Source organism: Zalophus californianus, chromosome 17 (genome assembly GCF_009762305.2).
Source record: "Zalophus californianus isolate mZalCal1 chromosome 17, mZalCal1.pri.v2, whole genome shotgun sequence".
Lineage (NCBI taxonomy): Eukaryota > Metazoa > Chordata > Mammalia > Carnivora > Otariidae > Zalophus > Zalophus californianus.
Window position 1 is genome coordinate 17,833,970 of NC_045611.1, and position 17,704 is coordinate 17,851,673.

The window sequence follows — 17,704 nt, forward strand, 5'->3', positions numbered from 1 at the left end:
GGCCGCTCAGGCCCCGCCCCCGCCACGTCACGCGCCGCCGGATCGCGACAGCGCGCGCCGCGTCGGGACAGGACGCCTAGCTCCGCGCGCGGGGTGGGTTGCGGCGTCACTTCTGGGCCCCTGGGGCCGGGGCGGCCTCAGGGATCTGCCGACCCGGCTCGGAAGTGCGGTCCCAGCGTCTGCGTGCACTTGGCTGCCCGTGACTAGGGCCCGGCCACCCTCGCTCTAAATGGCCCGCACAGCCGGTTCCTATGTGGCTCTTGGCCACACAGCTTACACAAGGAGCTCTAAACAGTCGCCATACCCTGTTCACCACCAACCCCTTCCCTACGCGCTTTAGGAAGACCTGTCCTCCCACATTCACAGCTCAGCTCCAGCCAAGTCCACTGAGGCCTCCACAGACACATGGACACTGTTGTGCTTCTGTAGCCACCACCACCCCCCCTGCCCCCTGGGGCTCAGGCTTGAGGACATTATTCCATCCTCAACTTGTGTGACCCTACTAACATCCCCTGGGGGGAGGGGTAGCTGCACCCTCCTGTCTTCCTCTACCTCTGGCTGCTCCTCCTCCTTTCCTTCTAGGGGCTCTTTTCCTCTGGTAGCTCTGGGCTCTTCTAGGTCTCCTGACCTCATGGGCAGCTGAGCCCTCCACCTTAGCTTCCTTTCCACAACCTCAAGCCATGACTCTCTCCTGGAACATGGAGTCATTTCCCCTGACACGTGTTTACAACTGCACACCCTCTAATTCCAGACTGACCATACCCAAAGCCCTGCTCCCCATCACCCAGGACGCAGCCAGAGATGGGCAGCACACCTGCCCCCCAAGGACCTGCAGATCTTCTCAAGGTTTTCTTCACTCCAGCTCTAGTAGCCTCCCGATCCCTACCCTGTTCCTTCTAACCCATCCCCACAGGGGAATGACTTTGTATCTCCTCTGCCTAAAAACCCCTCCATTCTCCTACCTATAGACCTGAGACAATGAACCTCGAAGAACCCTCACTCGTATGCCCTCCTTGTGCTCTCTGCTTGGACTACCCTCCCTAAGTGTGAATGAGAGTGCTTGTATATTTGGAGTCATTAGAATCTGACCCTTTAACCCCTGGATCCCTTCCTTCTGTCTCCCTGGCCAGGCAGAGGAAGGACTGCGCTCACTTGTGTCACTCAGTGGCAGCTGGTCCACTTACCCCTGCAACAAACACATACATGACCTGCCAGCATCCAGCTCTCTGGCTTTGCTGTCTCACACCCGGTTACAACCCACCATGAAAGCCCACTATGCAGCAAGCACTGAATTGGATGTTCCCCAATACCATCAGTGTTCCTCAGGACCACCCTGCGGGGTACATTTATTCAGCTCCATTCTTCAGATGAGCAAGCTGAGACTCAGGGAGGTAAGGAGACTCCCCAGGCTACTTGCCTGGAGCTGGTAGAGCTCAGATTTGAACCCCAGTCGGCTGGTCTTAAAGCCTGCTGACTCCATGCTCTCTCTCTGCAGCTGTGAAACCAAGGATGGCAGTGGGGCTAAAACAGGTCACGGGTGAGTAGGTGGCTGTTAAGGCCACCACAAGGAGTGGCAGGGGAGGGTGGGTGTCAGGGCAGAGCTGGGACTCAGGCTGGGTAGGACCTGGAGGTAAGGGTTTGCACCCTTTTGTGCTGTTACCCTTTTACCAGAGCAAGCAATTGCAGCTGGACCCATGTATCGCTGGGCGTCCTCACCCTCTCTGGGCCACCCTTCTTCCAGGTTTGGCCAATAACTAGTGCAGTGAGGGTTCAGAGCGCCCTCTAGTGGTCCAGGGTGTATTGAAGCCTGAAGCCCAGGCCGGGAGGAGGAGGGGCTTCAGGAGACTAGGGCCCGGCCACCCTCGCTCTAAATGGCCCCGCACAGCCGGTTCCTATGTGGCTCTTGGCCACAGTTTACACAAGGAGCTCTAAACAGCCGCCACACCCTGTTCACCACCAGCCCCTCAATAATGTCCTCAAGCCTGAGCCCCAGGGGGCGGGGAGGTGGTGGCTACAGAAGCACAACAGTGTCCATGTGTCTGTGGAGGCCTCAGTGGACTTGGCTGGAGCTGAGCTGTGAATGTGGGAGGACAGGTCCCCAGGAACTGGGGCTCCCACCACCCCCACAGGCCTCAACCCCCTCTCTGGGCTCTGCACTACAGACAATCCTGGACCCCATCCCTATACATGTTTCCCTGTATCAGGCTCTCTGTTTCCCTGTCTTTATCCATCTCCATTGGTTCCCAGTCTTGGTCCCTGTCTCTGCCCATCTTGGTCTCTGACCTAGTCTCAGCCTAGTTTCTCCTCCTCCCTCAGTCTCTGTCCCAAGGGAGACAGATGGTGGGCAGACAAACTGAAGAAACAAAGTAGAAGGGTGGTGTCTTAAAAAGAACTCTAGGGTCAAAAGATGCTGAGACCTGAAAGGTGAGAGAGGACAAAAAGGTTGGGAGACAGAGTCCAGCCAGGGTGACCTGAAGGATTGTCCTCTGCCCCCAGCTCTGTGGCAGCATGTGGGGCCTGCCAGCCAAGCAGGAGCAGGGGGAAAGCAGGAGCCACATTCCAGTGGGAATGTTTCAGGTCCTGGTTCTTAATCCCAGGAGGGGAAATAGATTCCAGGAGATGGGGCAGGAGGGTAAGGCCCAAATAGGTGCATAGGAGCCATGCTTTGGTGCTGAGAGAACCCATCAAGGCCCCAGGAAGGGTCTAGCCCGACTACCTACCTCTCTAGCCCCCTCACCCCTCCACTACCTCCCTCCTCTCATGCTCAGAACAGAGCCTCAGCCAGGGTACTTTACAGCATCCAGAAAATTTTTATTGCCAGAATCAAGGTACAGCCTGCTTAGAGCTCCACGAGGGGCCCACAATCCAGGAATAAAAGGAGAGAGAGATGCTGGGTATGTTCCCAACAGAGAAAATCCAGCTCCACAGAAACCTGGTGGGAGAGCAGCCCAGTCCGGCCCGACTGTGGTTCTGGGGTCCCATCCTAGAGGCGAGACTCAAGTCTTGGCCTACAGCCATCGCCCACTTGGAGATGACTGCCACCAAGGCAGATCCAGACTCTCCATCCCTGCTATTATAGCAAGACCCATGAAGCACCTCTGGAGCAGACAAAAAACTACCCGGGGAGCCCCAAGCCACCTGGCTCTCTCAGGGGCCCACTCAAGTTTCTGGGCTAGTCTCTGCAGACTAACACCAGTGAGCTGCCTGGCGGGAGTAGGTGCTGGGCAAGACGGGCAAGAGCCCTACCTCCTCTCAGCCCTGTGCCGGCCCACCTGGGTGCTAGAAAAACCCTAGGGCAGGGTGGTAATGTGGTGGTGGGCTTATCAAGAGGGCAGCTCAGGGTCCCTCTGAATGGCCTTCGCTACTTCCTTGAGTTTTCTTCATGAGTACCTAAAAGGCCATGAGACTGAGCCCTGCTCTCATCCTTGAACCACAGTCCCAGGGCAAAGGGAACCAGCATCAATACTGTGGGTTAACAGCACAACCAAGGGGAATCAAGCCTCCTGGGACAGCGCCCCCAAGAAATGGAGGGCCACCTGCTGCTCGATCCCGAGCTAGGCTGTTCTTGGAGGTGAGGGAGGTAGGAGTGAATGGCCCAGTACCTGGGAACTACGGAGAACACAACTCACCCCTGTCTGCAGGAGGAACCAGACTGCCTCCAGAAAGCCACAGTCAGGCTGTTGAGCAACTAGGCCATGGGGAAGCCAGCAGCTCCAGCCACTCACAGCCAGTAGCAAGCCTACCTGTGGCCAGTCTGTGGGAAGATCACCGTAGGGACCAGGAGTCCATCCCTGGGACCTTTAGGGACAGGGACCACAGCTCAGTAATAGCCCTCACAGGAAGACTGAGGGACCAGGGCCTGGTGGGTGAGTGTGAAAAGGCCACAGGAGTATTAGAACAAATGGCCCCTGAGTTCAGGATTGGGGCACCAACCCGCCTGCGGAGCCAGTCCTGAGGTCACAGCAATTCCAACAGCAGCAGCATTCTTTCCAGCAAGGATCCCCCAAGTGAGTCCAGACTCTTTCTTCCTTCCTCACTCCCACAGAGGAAGGACAAGAAACAGCACTTTCCAATGGCAGATATGTCGCAACCCGAGACTGAGGACCTGAGGCAGTCAGTCCCAAGCTGCTGAACTCCCGGGCGGCGAGAGCCCCAAAGGACAAGAGAAGCGAACGGCCGTGGCTAGGCCGTCCCACAGCCCTGCCTGGCGCACGGATCAGGGCCCAAGGAGCACACGTTTCAGATAGGCCAAGGTGGTGGCATTGGCCAGCATCTCTATGTGCTCGCTGCCCGGCAGTGCCTGCAGCGACACTGGGTGCTCCTGGCGGCCACGCCAGGCCCGGCACTGCAGGGCACTCTGCAAGTTCACGGTGCCGTCACCGTCGCCAAAGCAGATTCTGGGCTCGCGGTCTGGGAAGCTCTCGTAGTAGAAGGAGTCTGGCGTGGGGACACCGGTGCCGTAGAGGCAGTGCAGTGGCACGCCAGGTGGCGCCGTGGCTTCGACCAGCCCCTCCGTGTCCTGCCGCATGAGCCACCCGTCTTTGAAGCCGATGTCCTGGAAGAAGCGGGGATAGTCCCGCAGCGTGTAGTTGGTTGTGGGTGTGCGCACGAAGATCTTGCCAGGCGACCAGGTGGAGCTGTAGGGCAGCAGCCAGCTGGTGGAGACGGCAGACCGCTGCTGCTCCCGGATCTTCAGGGGCCCGATGACCGGGATCCGATTGTTGTCTCCTGCAGGGAGAGGGCTAGCTCAGTCTGTGCTCAGGAACACACGCTGGGCCTCTGTGGGGCCCCGGGGAGGGGAGGGAGGGGCCCAGTCAGCACTCCAGCGCCTCCATGCTGTCACTGCACCTCCCATGTTCCCTTTATTTTTGCTCCATCTGCGAAGCACACGACCAGGCCTTGTTTCTTTCCTTCTGCACTTCATCACCAGGGATTTAGGCAGCACATACCCACAAGGTGATTCACTGTGTAAGGAGTACCCTCCACTGAGCGCTTGTCACCGGGCTTGTGGGCACTGACCTTGCTGAAGGTGAATCAGCACGTTGGCAGCCCACAGACACATTCCTCTTTTTCTTTGCTTACACGGAGTTATGAAAATGTTTTTCTTTTCCTAGGCTCAGTCTCAGGCCTGCCACCAGCCAGCCCTGGTCGTATCCCACTCATCGGCCTGTCACTAACCCGGGCAGCCAGGCCTGCAGGAGACGAGGCAGGAGGGGAGGCTGCAGGCAGAACGAGAACCCTTCTCACACAGGAATGCCAACCACACAGCCAGTGAGGGCCTCTGGGGAGTGAGCTGGAACTGGAAATAGGGGCCGTCTGATCTATTCAGGACCCACAGCCACCCATCACCCCACCTCTCTGACTGACCACAGGCCTTCAGCTCTTGTGGGGTCTGGCTGTAGGACCCCTGAGGAAAAGGAAGCCCCTAGCTAGTCCATGACTACCACCCCGCTGTCAGGGCCTGCCGGAACAGTCTCCCAGAATCTGAGGCACAGCTCTAAGGGGACTCACAGGGAGGCTCTGAAAGGCTGGAACCTGAGCCCCACCACAGCTCCTGTCTCAAACTCAGGCATGCCCCTATCTGTCCTTTCAGGTTCAGGCTGGACAGAGTAGGTGGCTGTAATGAGTCCTCACTGTATCTGGATTCACTGTCCAGCCAATCCACGGTCACTACACTGAGTCTAACGTGATGGCAACTATCAGTTGACCAACAAGTAGGTCAGGCAGTGCTGATGATATGAGGAAGAAAACTCCTCAGATGCTTAGCATAGCCATGGCTCATGGCTCCTCAAGTAAGGGGCCGCGGGTTCACCCCGCAGTCCTAGCAGAGGGAGGGAGGAAAGCCCCATGGCTACAGGTGGCAGGCTCTGACAGTCATGAAAAGGCAGGTGAATTGGGGAGGAATGGGGAAGGAGGTGGCTTTCCCCCCTGCCAGGCAAGCAGGCCCAAAGAAATCTGCACCTGCTTCCTCCCGGCATTACCCACAAAGGCTCCCCACTGCCACAGACGGAGGTGTAACTCATAAACAGGAAACTGTAGCCCAACCTTCCTTCTGTGGGGCAAAGGTGGGCATGAAGATAGGGAGAAGGCTCCCCCAAAGAACTCTGGGTCAAACCAAGTTAGGCCAGCCAGGCCAGAGCACAGCCTATGTGTGTACACATAAGCACAATCAAGTACCTGTGTGACCAACAGTTGGGCCAGTGCACGGACACGCTGCAAAAAAAAGTACACAGACAACCAAGGACACCAACTAGAGAGATGAAATTAAGTAGCGTTAGGCTCTCTTTTGGGAAAAGAGATGTTTGGAAAAGCATACCGCTCTGGAGAAAGAACGATCCTCACCCAAGAGAAAAGACACGAGGTTTCCCAGGAGGACACTGCTGAAGGAAAGAGAGGGCACCATTCCTGCCACATCAGCCCCCGTATCGGGTAGGTCAGACAGGGTCTTACCTGAGGCCAGGACACGCAAAGTCTTGGCCACGCCCCCCCAGGGCGCACCCAGTGCCACAAACGCACGGATGTACTTGTTCTTCCAGGCCTGTGGCTGTCGCTGCAGAAAGTACAGTGTGTACATGTTGCCCATGCTGTGGGCAACCAGCACCACAGGGCCCCCATACAGCTGGTGCATCTCCTCGATCATCTCCCGGAGGGCCAGGAAGTAGGGCCCGTTTTCATCTGTAGGCCAGAGCCAGGCAGGGGTCAGAAAGGAAGGGTCCTGGGACCTGAACCACTAAATGTTCTTCAGGCCAGATCCAGGACTAGGTGGGTGGGGAAAATGCTAAAATCCAAGTAGGAATGGTCTGGTTTCCCCTCCCTTTCCAGGAAGGGAGGAAACCTAGGAGCTCCTTTTCTCCTCCTCAGCCTCATTAGCTCTCCCCAGGGCTCCGAGGCCCAGAAATCCTGGGGTGAGGGATGGGAAGGGACAGGACAGATTGACTAGGGGGTGACAGCTGTGACCGCTGGGATAGACACGAGAGGCCCTGGGGGCAGGGGAGAGCCCAGGGCCTATGGTGGCTGTGACCTCCTCGTCCCCACCTCCCAAGACGTCACAGAGGAAGCAAGAGTGACCACTTACTTGGGGCTCGGCGCCAGTCGTAGGGGGCCCCCCGGACATCCTCACCCCGTGTGTAGCCCCAGCTCACAAGGCTCTCTACCATGGTATGGAAATAGGAACCTGCAGACAGTAATGTATGGGAATTAGGGCGAGTACAGCCAGTGCCTGCCCCCAACACCACGCCCAACAAGGAGACCGGGACATCTACTGCAGAAGATCCCCGAAGGAGTGCTATAAGGCTCAGTGGCTACACTGCCGAGAGACAGTTTACAGGCTACCCTTTCAAACCAACAGCATTTCTCCCACTCTGGAAATATAGCAGAACTTCCAGCCCCGTTCCCTGGAGGGCATGAGGAAGGGCTACATACCCACACTGCTTTTGCTGGGGTCCAGGAACTCCAGTGAGAAAGTCTTCCCAAAGCCAGGGACGCGCACATCCACACCATCTGGGAACTGGGTGGCCCGGGACGTTCTGTTGTAGACCAGCCTATCAGGGGAGGATTGAGCTGATGACCCAGAGGTGACACTGAACCTGGTGTGTCCTAATACTGCTCTGTGTCTTGAGCCATATTCCCTTACTATCCTCATGTTTGGCAAGTATAGGGGAGACTAAAAAGTAACAAAGCAGGTTTATGAAGCACAGATCAGAGTAACCATACCCACCTGAGACCCCAACCAAGACTCATTCCAAAGATTAACCCAAGGAGCCCCATCAAGGCAGTATTTCCTTCTCAATGTTATCTACCGCAGAATGCAGGTCTTGGATTTGGTTGGGAAATTGGCTCTGCCATCCACACCACACTTGACCCAAAAGGCAGTCAGCCTAATCTTGCACACTCCCACTGCCCCATCTGCATGGATTCACCTCCTACCACCCAACACGACACAAGCAAAGGAGAGGGTAAGTGTAGCACACAACAGAACCAAACAGAGCAACCCCCACCTTAAGGCCCAAACACCTGTGGCTGCTATGTGGATGGACGGGCAAGGCCTGGAAAATGACGGACAGGGTGGTGGGAGACAAGAGGAAACCTTTGTGCTAGCCGGGAACCCTGTTCTGGCCTCCCTGATACCAAGGAGACAAATGTGCCCAAGGAAACACAGGCTAGACCTGCGATCCTTGGTGGCCCTGAGTCCTAACCCCCTAAGATCAGCCACAGAAAGCTGACAAGATACCCAACATTGATCCAAATAATAGGTCCTGGGGACCCATTTTCTCTAGGGCAATCTGTGGATGAACCCAGTGGCCACTCAGCAAAGTGTAGAAAACTTTCTACAAATCCAAAGCCGCTCTAAACAGGTCAGATGTCCAATGAAGGTAGACAAGCCCCTCTCAGTATCAGCCTGAACCTCCCACTGGCAGTACCTGAGACTATGCCTCTCGTATAAAAATAGAACTGCAGATCAACAGCCCAGAAATAACCCTGATCACGTACAGAAGAGGAAAAAGTCAACAAAGCAGATGTCATAAACAACAGGGAAAGGCAAGGCACCTGCAGAACCTGCTAGTATGTCTCCAGGAAAAAAATTTAATTTGTGAGACTCCATTCAGCTCAAACATTTACTGAGCACCAGTTGTGTTCCTGGTTCTACTGCTATAAAGATAAAAGAGAGACAACCTCTGTCTTCAGGGAGCTGGGTCTTAGGGTCACACAATCTGGGTTTAAGTCTTGGTTCTGCCACTTATGAGCTAAGTGACCCTAGGCAACTTTGTAATCTTTGAGCTTCCAGATTTCCTCATCTGTAAACGGGGCTGAAAACAGTACCTGTCTCATAGGGTTGCTATAAGACTAAATGAAAGAAAGTATGTAATATAGACAGTGCCTATATTCGATAAGGAGTTATTCCCAAAACATTATCTTATTAGTAGGGAAACATCCTTGGAAGCAAAGTTTGGCACCTGACAAGGATGAAAGGAAATAGGCATGTGGCCTGGAGGAAGGAAAGGTTAAGAGCTCTGGGGAGTGGCAAGGGAAACTTTCCAGAAGGACCAAGCTTAGGTTTTAAAAGGGTGAATGGGAGGGAATTTATCAGGCAAAGGGTGTAGAGGTAGATTCCAGGCTGAAAGAACCACATGCACAAAGACATGGAGACCTGGTATGTCCCAGGAGGAACAAGAAGCTGAGGGGCCAGTGGCCAACTCAGAGGCAAGGGAAGAAGTGGAGGCCATACTGAATCTATGAATAGGGGCTGGAGCATAGAATCTACATGTAAGGGGGTGCCTGGTCGGCTCAATCGGTAGAGCATGGGGCTCTTATCTCGAGATTGTGAGTTTGAGCCCCACATTAGGTGCAGGGTTTTTTTTTTCTTTTAATAGACTTTCTTTCTCTCTTTCTCTTTCTTTCTTTCTTTCTCTTTCTCTCTCTCTCTCTTTCTTTCCTTCTTTCGTTTTAAAGATTCTATTTATTTGAGAGAGAGAATGAGATAGAGCATGAGAGGGGGGAGGGTCAGAGGGAGAAGCAGACTCCCCACCGAGCAGGGAGCCCGATGCGGGACTCGATCCCGGGACTCCAGGATCACGACCTGAGCTGAAGGCAGTCGCCTAACCAACTGAGCCACCCAGGCGCCCTAGACTTTACTTATTTGAGAGAGAGAGAAGGAGCAGGGGGAGGGGCAGAGGGAGAGGGAGAGCCCGATGCAGGGCTCCATCCCAGGGCCCTGGGATCATGACCTGAGTCGAAGACAGACTCTTAACCGATTGAGCCACCCAGGCGCCCAAAATAAAATCTTAAGAGAAAAAAAAAAAGAATTCACGCAGAGGGTGTGAAGCACAAGGCATAAGGCTGGGACAAGAGCTGCAGGAAAGGGAAGAAAGTTCTGTCTGGGAGGGTGCAGAGATGGTGCCGTTCAGACTGAGGAAAGGAGAAGGGCAAGAGGTCAGTGACCTCAGGGTGTGCTGAAGTGGGGATGAGACAGAAACGGGTTCTAGAGATTTCTCTAGGCTGGGTTGGTGAGCAGCACCGCGTCTGTGCCCCAGCCCCCACCTGATATTGTCAATCCAGCAGTCAATGATAACTGGCAGCAGCAGTTCGAGGTTGAGCCAGAGCGTGAAGTAGCTGTCTGTCCTCTTGGAGCAGAGGTAGTGCACGACCGTTGGCTTGTCCAGCTTTGCTTCCAGCTGGTTGCCCAAATCACCGGGCACTGCAGAGGGACACAGAGCACGCGTGAGGCCCTGGACCAGGCTGGGGACCCCTGAGGCTCGAACCCAAAGGCCTTCTACCACAGCTGTCCCAGGCTACAGAGGAGGGCCTTGTTCACTCAAAGAAGGAGTGGGAAACAGGACAAAGCACTGGGCCACTTAACCAACCAAAACTGAATCCAGAGAAGGCACTCCAGGGCAGGCTTGTGGAGGGGGGCAATGAAAAGAGGTAGCTGCCAGCCTACTGAGAGCCCAGTAAGGTTCCAGGGAGCAGACCATCTGCAGGGCCCTCGCCTCTCAGCACACCTGGCCCCTGTGGCAGAGATGGCTACCCTGAAACATCACCGCATTCCAGCCATGGCCCAGTAGGGGTGGTATGCCCAGGCCCCAAGGATAACTTCTCTCTGCCCAAGCTGCTCAACAGACCAGCTACACAGAGCCTGGTCTACACAGAGCCCTGGGGCCCTTGTGACACTCAAACCCATCCCCATGGCTTCACTGCCCAATATTAAGGCCCTTCCCAGAATATTTGCTCCCATTGGCCTTTCAGGCCTCACCTGCTTCTACATGCCATGCTCTTGACACCTTCCAAGCACATCCCCATTTAGAATTCATGATCCCTGAGTGAACAACCAGCTCTTGGCTCTCCTGAGCCTTCTCGGGGCTCTGTGAACCCAGCCCTGAAGAGGGCATGCCCTCCCCTGTACATCATCTGTGTCCTCAGGGCAACCATGGGAGGCAGGTATGACACCTGCCTTCACCTCCCTTAGCAATACAGATGCAGAAGTGGGGAGTCTTCAGCATGACAGTGCAGAGACCTTGGTCACTGTCTCCACCAAAAGGAATTGGCTAAATGAGGAAGCTACCAGATTTGCTGTGCCTGAATGCCCTTTGTCCTGGACAGGCTGTGTGGTGATTTCTTAAGCCCCTTGCTGCTTAAAACTAGGACATCTATGTACCCTTCACTGCAAATAACACTGGGAGAGAACATCCTTACAATGCCCACTTTACAGATGAGGAGACTGAGGCTGAGAGGGGCAGAAATGGCTTGCTACAGTTTCCTCCTGCCCACTTCTTTTGTATCACTTCTCTGGTCTCTGCTTCCTCTACCACCAATTTGGGTCTCACTCATAGAGGCTGGTCACCCTGGGATGCCAATCCTCTGATGGCCAAGGTCAGGTTCCTGCTCTGGTGCACAGGAACAGCTCTTCCACTGCCACCATGGGGCTTCCCAGGATTGATGCCAATACCTTCACTCTCTGAGAAGCTAGGCAGATGAGGATTCTGTGACTCTGGGTGGAGCATAAGGCTCCTCTGCTGTGACCTAGGACAACCAAGAACTGAATGAATTAATGAGCGCGGTGATCCAAGCAAAAAGCCTGCGTGCATCAGGGACCACACATTTCCCAATGCCACACCCTTCATACTCAGAACTTAGGCCTACCTGTGCCCCCCTGTGGGTCTAGAGGATAAAGTCTAGATGACCCAACCAGTCACAGGCCCTGCACAATCCACTCCTTCCCCAACTCCATTCCAGACAGCCTGGACTGCTTACCTCCCTCCCTCTAATATGTAGTTTCCTCTTCCTGGTACTCTCTCCTGGCCTCAGCTCTAGCTACACACTCCAAGAAGCCTTTCCTGACTGGGTTGGTGGACTCTCTGTGCTTGCCCAACACAGACCTCATCTCTGGGGACCCCTGCAAGCTTAGGGAATGCAGGGCCATGTCTGCCCAAATCCCATGGTGAACCTGAGCCCAGCATCCCCTTGGGGTATTTCCTGGCCCAGAGTTCCTGATGGGGGACCCCCTTGGGACCACACTGCCTGCCAACCCTACGCCTCTGCAATCTGCATCATCCCCATTAAAATATTCCCATTAGAAAGAGCATGGGGGTCATGCTGTAGCAGACTCAGTATGTAACATGTCTCTGCCTTTAGGAGTCCTGGCTGGCCACCAACTCAATGCTTGAATGAAGACAGAAGTCTCTTCCCTGTCCACCACCACAGGGTAATACTGTGGCTCCTGTGGAGTTGCAGGGGCCAGGGCCACGAGGGGATAAGCAGGGAAGGTCATCTAGTCCCAGTATAGCCCAGTCCAAATTGGTCTGGCAGAGTACAGGCATGTTCCTTGACGTCTGTTCATAGCCACTGTCCCAAACCTTACCTGTCTTTAGCCATCCTCAGATTCCCTTAAGCCTCCTCCCTCAGGCCTAAGGCCACCCATTTGATAAGTTTGGGGGTGGGGGAAGTCTTGGTGGCAGGCTAGGAGAGCCGTTCTTTCCTCAGAAAGCTTCCTTTTAATAATGCCTCCTGAAACACATGGGGCTGGAAGGGTCAAGAGAGCCTCCTAGCCATGCCCAAACCAACAATGAGGACCCTGGGGACCAAATCCGAGAACATCCAACTCCCCGGCGATCCTCAGGAGTGGGGCCAAAGGACCTCGGTCTCTCCAGCTAAAAAATGGGCATAAAGCGAGGCAACGCTTGGGACTGACGCAGACACAGGACTGAGGGACAACCGCACCGTAGCCCTCCCACTTACCCCATATTCTACAGGAGAAGGTGAGCAGAGGTTGACCACACCGCGCCCAGCATGGCGGGAGGTGGACGGACAGACCCAGGAGGCAAGACAGTCATAAGCTCCCCCACCCCAGGCTCAGAGCAGATGCAGACCTGGAAGACAGCCACCCCCCCCGCCCCGGAGCCCGTCCTGCCGGACCCACGAACACACGGACCCACGACTGGACGCGCGCCTCACCCAGCACCACCGGAGGGGGACGTCCGACCGGGAGCGCCGGATCCGCCAAGAGCAGGAGGCACAGGAAGCCACCCGGGAGCAGCGCCGCATGGTAGGGACAAAGGCGAAGACCCATTGCGTGACACCGCCGCTACAGGTCCGAGGTGCGGATTCAGCGCTCTGTGCTCGCGCCTAGGCCGGGGCGGCGGCGACGCGCTTAACCCCACCGCCCGCACTCGGCCGCGGCGGCCGGGCCAATCAGCATCCGCCTCCCCCAAACGGCCTGCCAATAGGGACTCGCCGCCAGGCACGTCCCTCACAGTCGGAGCTCACCGCCTCGCCCCTGCGATTCCCAGGCCAGCTCCTTGGACCGCGCCGCGCGCCGAGCGCATCGATCGCATCGATCGCATCGATCGATCCGGGTTCAGCCTGGCTTCTCTGCTCAGTCCCGGACCCAGCTCGCCGCTGCTGGATACCCAACCCAGCCTTGTGTACCCAAAGTCCACGCTGCGCAGCCCTCACCCCCAGTTCCTGGCTCGTCCCTGACCTGAGATCTGGAACGGGTCGGGCCGAGGGTGGGTTCAGAGTCCAGTGCTCGCCGCTGCTGAGAGACTCTGGTCAGAGCAAGGGGAAGAAGGGGAGAAGTGAGTCCCGGAGAGTTATTGGGCCTTAGGGGACCGGGAGCTGACCAGGACCTTTGTGCAGTCCCCACACCGATTCTTCACACCCTGCCCCGACGGCACGTGGGTTCAAGCAAGGGGTCCAGGGGCCCCCTGCGTCTGTCCAGGGATTAGGAATGCAGGTGGGACAGGTGAGGGCTGCCCGGCCTAAAGTTTTAGTTCCGGGTAATATGGAGTCACCCCTCCAGACTGAGCAGTTCTAGTGCCCCAGAGAAAGTGGGTTTGAACTTCAACCCTATGGCCATGGCCCATTGGCAGATTCCCCAGCAGAGCAGGACAGGTGTTGTGACCTTGGAGTCCACCTACCATTCCCACTCCACGCAAACTGGGGATCCAGAGAGGACACAGACTCCCTGCTGGAGGAATCAGAGGCAAACAGAATGGGCAGATTTGACAGCTGGCGATATGACCAGCACCACGGGTCACTCTAGGATCCAGAGACCAGTATGTTTGGAGACAGAAAGTCTTGATCCTCCACACACTTACTCCTGAGGGCCAGACAACACCCTGATCATCCCCTGGTCTTAAGACTTCTAGCCCTCCCCTTCCTTCCTTCCTCTTGGCCAATAGCTGACCCTTTGTAGCCTTTCAGAGTACTCCTGGATGAATCAACTCACCATCTTGGCCTGCCCCTCCTGTGTTCTTATAGGGGAACACATTGGTGGTTGGGGTACACTACTCTCTTAAGGTCCAACTATCTCCCTCAGGCCCTGGCAAGGACCCCAAACCCTGACTCGCTCACCTCCATCCTGACCCCCAGAAAGAGGGGTTGCTAAGGACCAATCTAGTGCAGGTCCACAGTGGGAGACCATAGACATCCTTCTGCCAGTACTAGGAACAGGCAGGAGTCCACAGTCAAGGGTTAAGTGGAGGGAGGGTAGGCATCAGGATGGCCTGGGCGGCCTTGGACTGTGGCCAGTCTGAATGTCTTGTCAACCCAGCAGCCTCAGGTGACCATGGGCCCTTCACAGGGTGTCCCAGTCCCACAGGCCCTGCAGATAATAGGAACCACAGCCATTGCGGGGTGAGGATGTCAAGACCTAGTCAGCAATGATCTGTGCTGGCACTGTGGAGAGGAGAGGAATCAGAAGGTAAGGATCCCCCCTTCTCACAATGACCTTGCCGTCCACATGATCGCCCTTGGCTGCAGACCTGGACTCTAGATACTATCCTGATTCTCAGACCCCACAACCAGGTGGTCACCAAGCCCTGCCCCCCCCACCTTCCCAAAGCCAAACCACTTTCATCCGCATAGTAGTCTCCTTGCTCATGTGCCAATTTATGCCCTTATTCCTATGGATTGTTCTCCATGGGGTCGACACCATTAAACATTAAATCAGGCCCATCACTTTCCGCCTAACCCCACTCACAATGCTCCTACTGAATGCATCATAGGCATCTCACTCATAGTGAATGAGGAGCCTGCAGGGGACTCTGGCCTTTTCCCACAACTTTCACTTCCCCTCTTCCTCAGCTCGCTTGTCTCCACCTTCAACAGCTTCCTCGCTGCCTAGAACAGGACAACCTCATTCTTGCTCTGGACCTCTGCACTTGTTGCACTGGGGTCACTCTGCAGCCCCCAGTTTGGGGGACTCGGCTGAGCTCTGCCTTTAGGCCTCAGCCCAGACACGACCATTGATTCTGGAGCAGCCCCGGCCTGACTCCCAGCAGAATATAAGCCATGGAAGAGGAAGCCTTCACCTGCCTGTTACTGGTGCAACTGCCTTCTTGGTTACTAGGTATCATTAGCACAGTCCCAGGCGGACAGCAGGTGCTTAACATATACTGGATGATTGAGTGATACACCCCCTTCTCTAACACTTCCCCCTTCCAGGATATGGTCCTGGTGGGTGCCTCTCCGACCTGGAGAAGGAGATAAGGGACTGAGAGGGCCACAGGCCAGTTGTGCTAGCTTCCTCCGATGAGAATCCAGCCAACAGCCTTTGCCCTTTCTCTGTTACACTGGGTCCTTTGCATTCCCTCTTGCTCGCACAAGTTCCAAGCTCCCCTGTCTGGACCAGGTGGGTGCCTTGGGCTTCGGGCAACCCAACCAAGACCACGGATTCTAAGCCAGAGCTGAGCCCATTTGGAGGCCAACTGATTCTCCCTAAAGCTCACAGTTCATCAGGCTCTTATTCCTCTGATGCCAGAGCCAAACACTGACCGAATCATGACAGAACAGGTTATCTATATATTTTTAAAGATCTTATTTATTTATTTGACACAGAGAGAGCGTGGGCACAAGCAGAGGGAGCGGGAGGGAGAGGGAGAAGCAGGCTCCCCACTGAGCAGGGCACCGGATGCAGGGGATCCCACGGTCCTGGGATCGATGGGGTTTTGGAATATAGGTTAGGCTCAGTGGGGTGGAGTCTGGAGCCAACGACTAAGAATTCTTGAGACGTCTTTGGTGCAGAATGCTGGTTTATTAAAGGACGGGTGGCAGGGCCATGGGCAGAAAAGCTGGGCACCGGGGTTGTGAGGGGTGGCTGATTATATACTATGGGGTTGGGGGATGGTAAGGAAAAAGAACTTTCATATGCTAAGGAGGACCTACAAGATCCTGGAGGCCTTGCCATTGTCAACTTAGGGTTGTTTTTCCCCTCTAGCAAGACATTAACATTAAGATAGTTGGGAGATTCCTGAAGAATGTCACATATGTCCCACCCAGGAGTGGGGGATGGGGGTGGTTGCAGAGTGTCAGCTTATGCTTTGTCTTCAGCCAGTCTTCTGTTCCCCCATCAGGATCATGACCTGAGCCGAAGGCAGGTGCCCAACCGACTGAGCCACCCAGGTGCCCCCAAGAACAGGTTATCTAACCTGGCTTAGGCATCAACGAATGTTACCTGGAGGAAGAATTATTCGAGATGGGTCTTGAAGAATAAGTAGGAATTTGCCAGGAAAACAAAGGGATGAGTAGGTGGGTGGGTGCTCCAGGTAGGGAGCTTAGTATTTGCAACAGCCTGGAGACCTGAACAATAACAGTTAAGTGTGTCTGGGGCACATGGTGGGTGGGAACGGAACAGAGAGGTTGGAGGTCTTGAAAACCAAGCTTAAAAACTTGGCCTCTGTACAGGAAGCCAGGATCTGCAAAGATGCTCAAACCAGAAGGAGGCGGTCTCAAGGCCCTTCCCTTTTCACTTCTGTCCTAGAGCCTTGCCGGTTGGGCTCTCCTGTGCAAGTTCCTCCTCCCAGCCCCCAACGCCTGGTTCAGGCGACAGGGTCAGTGCGCCCTCTGGTGGGTACTCGGCGAAGATTCGGCAAAGGCGTTCAGCTGGGAACCTGGGTGGAACCCAGTGCGCCGGCTACCCTGGAGGGCCAGGAGATAAGGGTAGCAGCAGATGGTCAAGTTGCGGTCCACTGGGCCGCAGAGGGTGTGGATGGGCCAGAGCCGGCGAGTGTAGATCGCCGCAGTGGATCGCACAAGGCATCCAGTGTAGAATCGTCTCCCACAGTGGGATATTTTCTGGCCTGGGAGGGAGAGAAGAGGGCCCTTTTACACCACTCCTAGATGCCCTGCAGGTCCACATGACCGGCCACACTCCGGGGCCCACATGAGGACCCCCACCCGGTATCTGCGCCGACCTTCACGTACCCGCCGCTGGAGCGCCAGTTGCCTCCATAGCAGGCCTCCAGGGGCTGAGATAAGGATGGGATTCCGCAAGTGTGTGGCCTGGGTCACAGGACCAAGTTCCTTTCCCCCAAGTACCTGCATTATAGTTTGGGAAACGCTACGGGCTGGACCTTTGGAGCCTTGCTCACCCCTTTCACGAATGTTATTTTCAATTCATCCATTAACGATTTATGAACCCTAGTAGCTGGGTTGGGATGGGGGACACTGCCCAATGAAATACAGGAAATCTCATACTACAGTGGGGACCCCTGCTACAGAGGGAGGTGCCTTGAGAGAAAATCTGGAAGAAGAGCAGGCGTTAACTAGGACAAGGGATGGGTTGGGAGGGGGGTGGAAAGAGCTCAGATGAGACTCCTAGAGGAAAAGGCCCATAGCCCCAGGGAAGTTTACTAGTGCTGAAAGTTACTAGGCTGATGATGCAAAGCAAAGCACTTAAGACAACCATTCATTCATTCATTGAGCAAGT

At 55.4% G+C, this 17,704-nt stretch overlaps 1 protein-coding gene across 2 annotated transcripts; it reads right to left on the minus strand.

The window, feature by feature from the left end:
* Positions 1 to 2,799: 2,799 nt before the first annotated feature.
* On the minus strand, positions 2,800 to 13,160 carry PLA2G15 (phospholipase A2 group XV). Of its 2 annotated transcripts, none has more exons than XM_027620234.2 (6): positions 12,949 to 13,160; positions 10,039 to 10,195; positions 7,423 to 7,541; positions 7,076 to 7,174; positions 6,451 to 6,675; positions 2,800 to 4,728 (listed from the first exon to the last, which is right to left on the minus strand). In XM_027620234.2, the coding sequence occupies exons 1-6, from the start codon at positions 13,061 to 13,063 to the stop codon at positions 4,217 to 4,219; spliced, it is 1,227 nt and encodes a 408-aa protein (XP_027476035.1). In that variant the 5' UTR covers positions 13,064 to 13,160; the 3' UTR covers positions 2,800 to 4,216. The 2 variants fall into 2 exon arrangements, with proteins under 2 accessions (XP_027476035.1, XP_027476036.1); XM_027620235.2 differs by having other exon boundaries at positions 4,229 to 4,728; positions 6,451 to 6,550.
* Positions 13,161 to 17,704: the final 4,544 nt, after the last annotated feature.